This window comes from Acyrthosiphon pisum, chromosome A1 (assembly GCF_005508785.2).
Source record: "Acyrthosiphon pisum isolate AL4f chromosome A1, pea_aphid_22Mar2018_4r6ur, whole genome shotgun sequence".
Lineage (NCBI taxonomy): Eukaryota > Metazoa > Arthropoda > Insecta > Hemiptera > Aphididae > Acyrthosiphon > Acyrthosiphon pisum.
In genome coordinates this window covers 77309008-77312087 of record NC_042494.1, presented here as the reverse complement: position 1 = coordinate 77312087, position 3080 = coordinate 77309008, and the positions used below count along the sequence as shown (strand labels likewise).

The 3080-nt window shown below is 36.7% G+C and overlaps 1 protein-coding gene across 1 annotated transcript; it reads right to left on the bottom strand.

Moving 5' to 3' along the window:
- Positions 1 to 430: 430 nt before the first annotated feature.
- LOC103308936 (LIM domain-containing protein A-like) lies at positions 431 to 1147 on the bottom strand. Its single transcript, XM_008183250.1, has one exon. It carries the CDS (start codon positions 1145 to 1147, stop codon positions 431 to 433), a length of 717 nt encoding a protein of 238 aa, XP_008181472.1.
- Between the last annotated feature and the right edge of the window lie 1933 nt (positions 1148 to 3080).

The following is a 3080-nucleotide window of genomic DNA, read 5'->3' as shown; positions in this document are numbered from 1 at the left end:
ATATATATGTTTTAAAGACAAAAGCTTGAAATTGCGTTAAGTATAAAGAATAGCTTAGTTTATAAAATGTTTTTTTGTCATTCTCAGACGTTAACTGCAGTGGCAGGCGACCGTTAGGTAATCTGCGGAATTTACAATATAGCACGTGACGTTATAAACAAAAAATTATATTCGCGAAAATAGAAAACAAAGAAAACAAGAAAAATACATAATTTAATATTATTATTATAATATAATAATAAAATTATTGTCTATAATCATAATAATATATCATAGCGGTAATCACTGGGTTAATTCATATAGATACATACAATATATTATTATTATTTATTATTGTATTCAGTTGCATAATATTATATCTTATATATTATTACCTATGAATAATTTTAAATTTATAACAAACAATATGATGACATAGGCATTGTGTACATCAGTAAGGGTGTATCGCTGCGATTCCGATGCGACCGGACGACTGTAACGAACCGTTGTGACGGTACACAGATTCTTGTGGCGGTGGCTGCGAATGCTGGTGCTGATGCTGGTGCCTGTGGTACGCCTCTGCATAACTGTGCCTGTACCTGGGCGAAATCGGCGAAGGGCTGTCCTCCGCGGCCGCATGGGCCGCCGCCCGCTTGTCCGACGTCGCCTCGCGTCTGCCGCCGTAACCGCTGCCTCCTAGGTCTTGTTGTTGTTGATGGTTGTGGTTTTGATGATGGTGTTTGTTGTGTTGGTGTTGTTGGTGATGGTGTGGGTGGTGATCCTCGTAAGCGTAGGCCGCCGATCGCCGCTTGTACTCTCGGCCGGCCAGTGCCGTCGGCACCGGACCGTCTGCGTCGTCATCTACCTCCCGGATGTCCGGTTCGCCGCGAGGTCTGCCCCCGTAGCTGGGAGGCGGACAAAAGCCGCCGTCGTCTTCGTAAGCGTACGAGGCCGGCCGCCGTTTGTAATCGTTGGCCGCACGCGACGACAGCTCCGATGGTGGCGGCGACACGTCGTTGTAACGATTCCGCCTGGGCGCGGCTCGGGGAGCTTCCGGTACCGCGGCCCGACGTGGTGAGCTTTTGCGATGGTGTTCCGGGGGCGGTGGCCTGTAGCTGTGGTCCGACTGCGGGTGGTAGTCTTCGGCCGAGTAACCTCTGGACACCATTCTGGACTCGTCGTGATCGTGCTGTGAAAAACAAAAAACACCGATGCAGTTTAAATAAATAATAATATTAGATTGTATAATACGTATATTTTGCATATTATGCATACGATCAATCCGTATACGGATTATCCTGATACGTTGTTGTGTTGCAAGTGAGCTTCCGGTCAGAGAAACACGACCGGCTTTTGAAGCCCGTGATCTATTCCCGGCCACTTCCGCCCCAAATTTAAGACGTATATAATATATTATTAAGTTATAATAGACATTATAATTGATAGGTGTCTTTAAAAATGTATCGTTCATTTATAATATATGCAAGATACCTATATGGTATAATAATATTATGACCTTTATAATTAATTAGTTATTTTTACTAACGGCTAATTTCAGAAATAACTGGGCCGATTTCAATAAGTTATATCAATATAGATTCCTTTAGACTCGGAGCATGATTTAGGCTCATTAAAGGTTGTTATAGGGTGGCTCATACATGAATTTATAACTTAATAACTACTTAATAAAAACTAAATAACTTATTCTATACTACTTATATTATTATTCCCACGTATTCGTCTCTACGGTATGAAAATTGTTTTTATTGCACTTTCTTAAATAGACATAAGTATGTAGTTAAATAGTGACAACGAGTGATTTATTATCGTAAAACATAAAAATGATTGCCCAATGGTAAACAGTGATATCTCATTATAGCCAAGTGAACATCAAAAATATCTCACGGCGGAGTATAATTGGTCCAAAAATTAGGCATTGTAAAAAAGTTTGGTAAAAAATATAAACTTAAGAAAACCACATAGGTACCCGCATGTGTAGTCTCCGTCTTACTTACGCATACACCTACCAAAATTTACTTTCAGCAGTTCTAATTTTGTGTTGTTAGGTTAAATATTGGAGTTAATTGACCTATAGTCAAACTTAAAAGTTAAAGATAAGAACATTATGTGTGTTTCTCGTTTGATGTTTACACTATTTTAATTTGTAAGCGAGTAATAGTTGTACGTCTATGTAAAGTATTAATATTTAGAAATGCTCGTAACTCACTTACAAATTTAAATATCGCTAAAACCAACGCAAGTACGTAGATAATGATTTTACCTTCAAGTTTGTTAATAGGTCAACTCACTCACTCTACTATTAAAGCTAACCACAAAAATTTGGAACCTCTGAACGTAAATTTTGGTATGTTATGCGTTAGTAAGACGGAGACAACACGTACGGGTACGACGTCCTTTTAATGTTTCAGATTGCATGAATTAATAATGGGGCCACCTATAAATACAGGGGGATCTCCGTTCTGGAAGAATAAAATCACGTATTTGGTGGGAATTATTTTGAAACAATACAATGTATATTGTATGGTTTTATTTTGAATATGCAATAGGTGCAATAATTTCCATCAATTACGTTAACACATAACAGTAGCAGTAACCACAATAGGACTGATGGTCTTAGACTGCGGTTATTAATTTAATAAAAAATACTGAAACTGCTTTCTTTATTTCATTCGAATATATATCATAATGTAAATGGTATAAAATATAATATTGATTGTTATAATCACTGTGGACGTCAGGTATTTTTTAATTGGTAAAAAACCATCGATGGCTTATTTTTTTGATTCATTCTTTCCTTATTTGTACAAGGAAAAATAAGTCAAACTGCAACTGCGTCTCTGATGCGACTGATAGGACATGTGAATTTGAGGACAACAATATAAAATATTTGTAAAAATATAGAAATCGCGAATTTTTTCCTGAAAGCGTTCAGAAAAAAATGTATAATTATATTATATATTTCAGCAATATATAGTAACGAATATTAATAATGCAACTACTTGTACATATTTACTTAAAAACTATATTTATTATAATATTTAATATATGAAAAATTTAAGTTGCGTTTAAATAGGTACCTA

Excerpts from the sequence above, each read along its gene's own strand:
- LOC103308936 (XM_008183250.1), bottom strand. The coding sequence starts at position 1,147 with ATGGTGTCCAGAGGTTACTCGGCCGAAGACTACCACCCGCAGTCGGAC.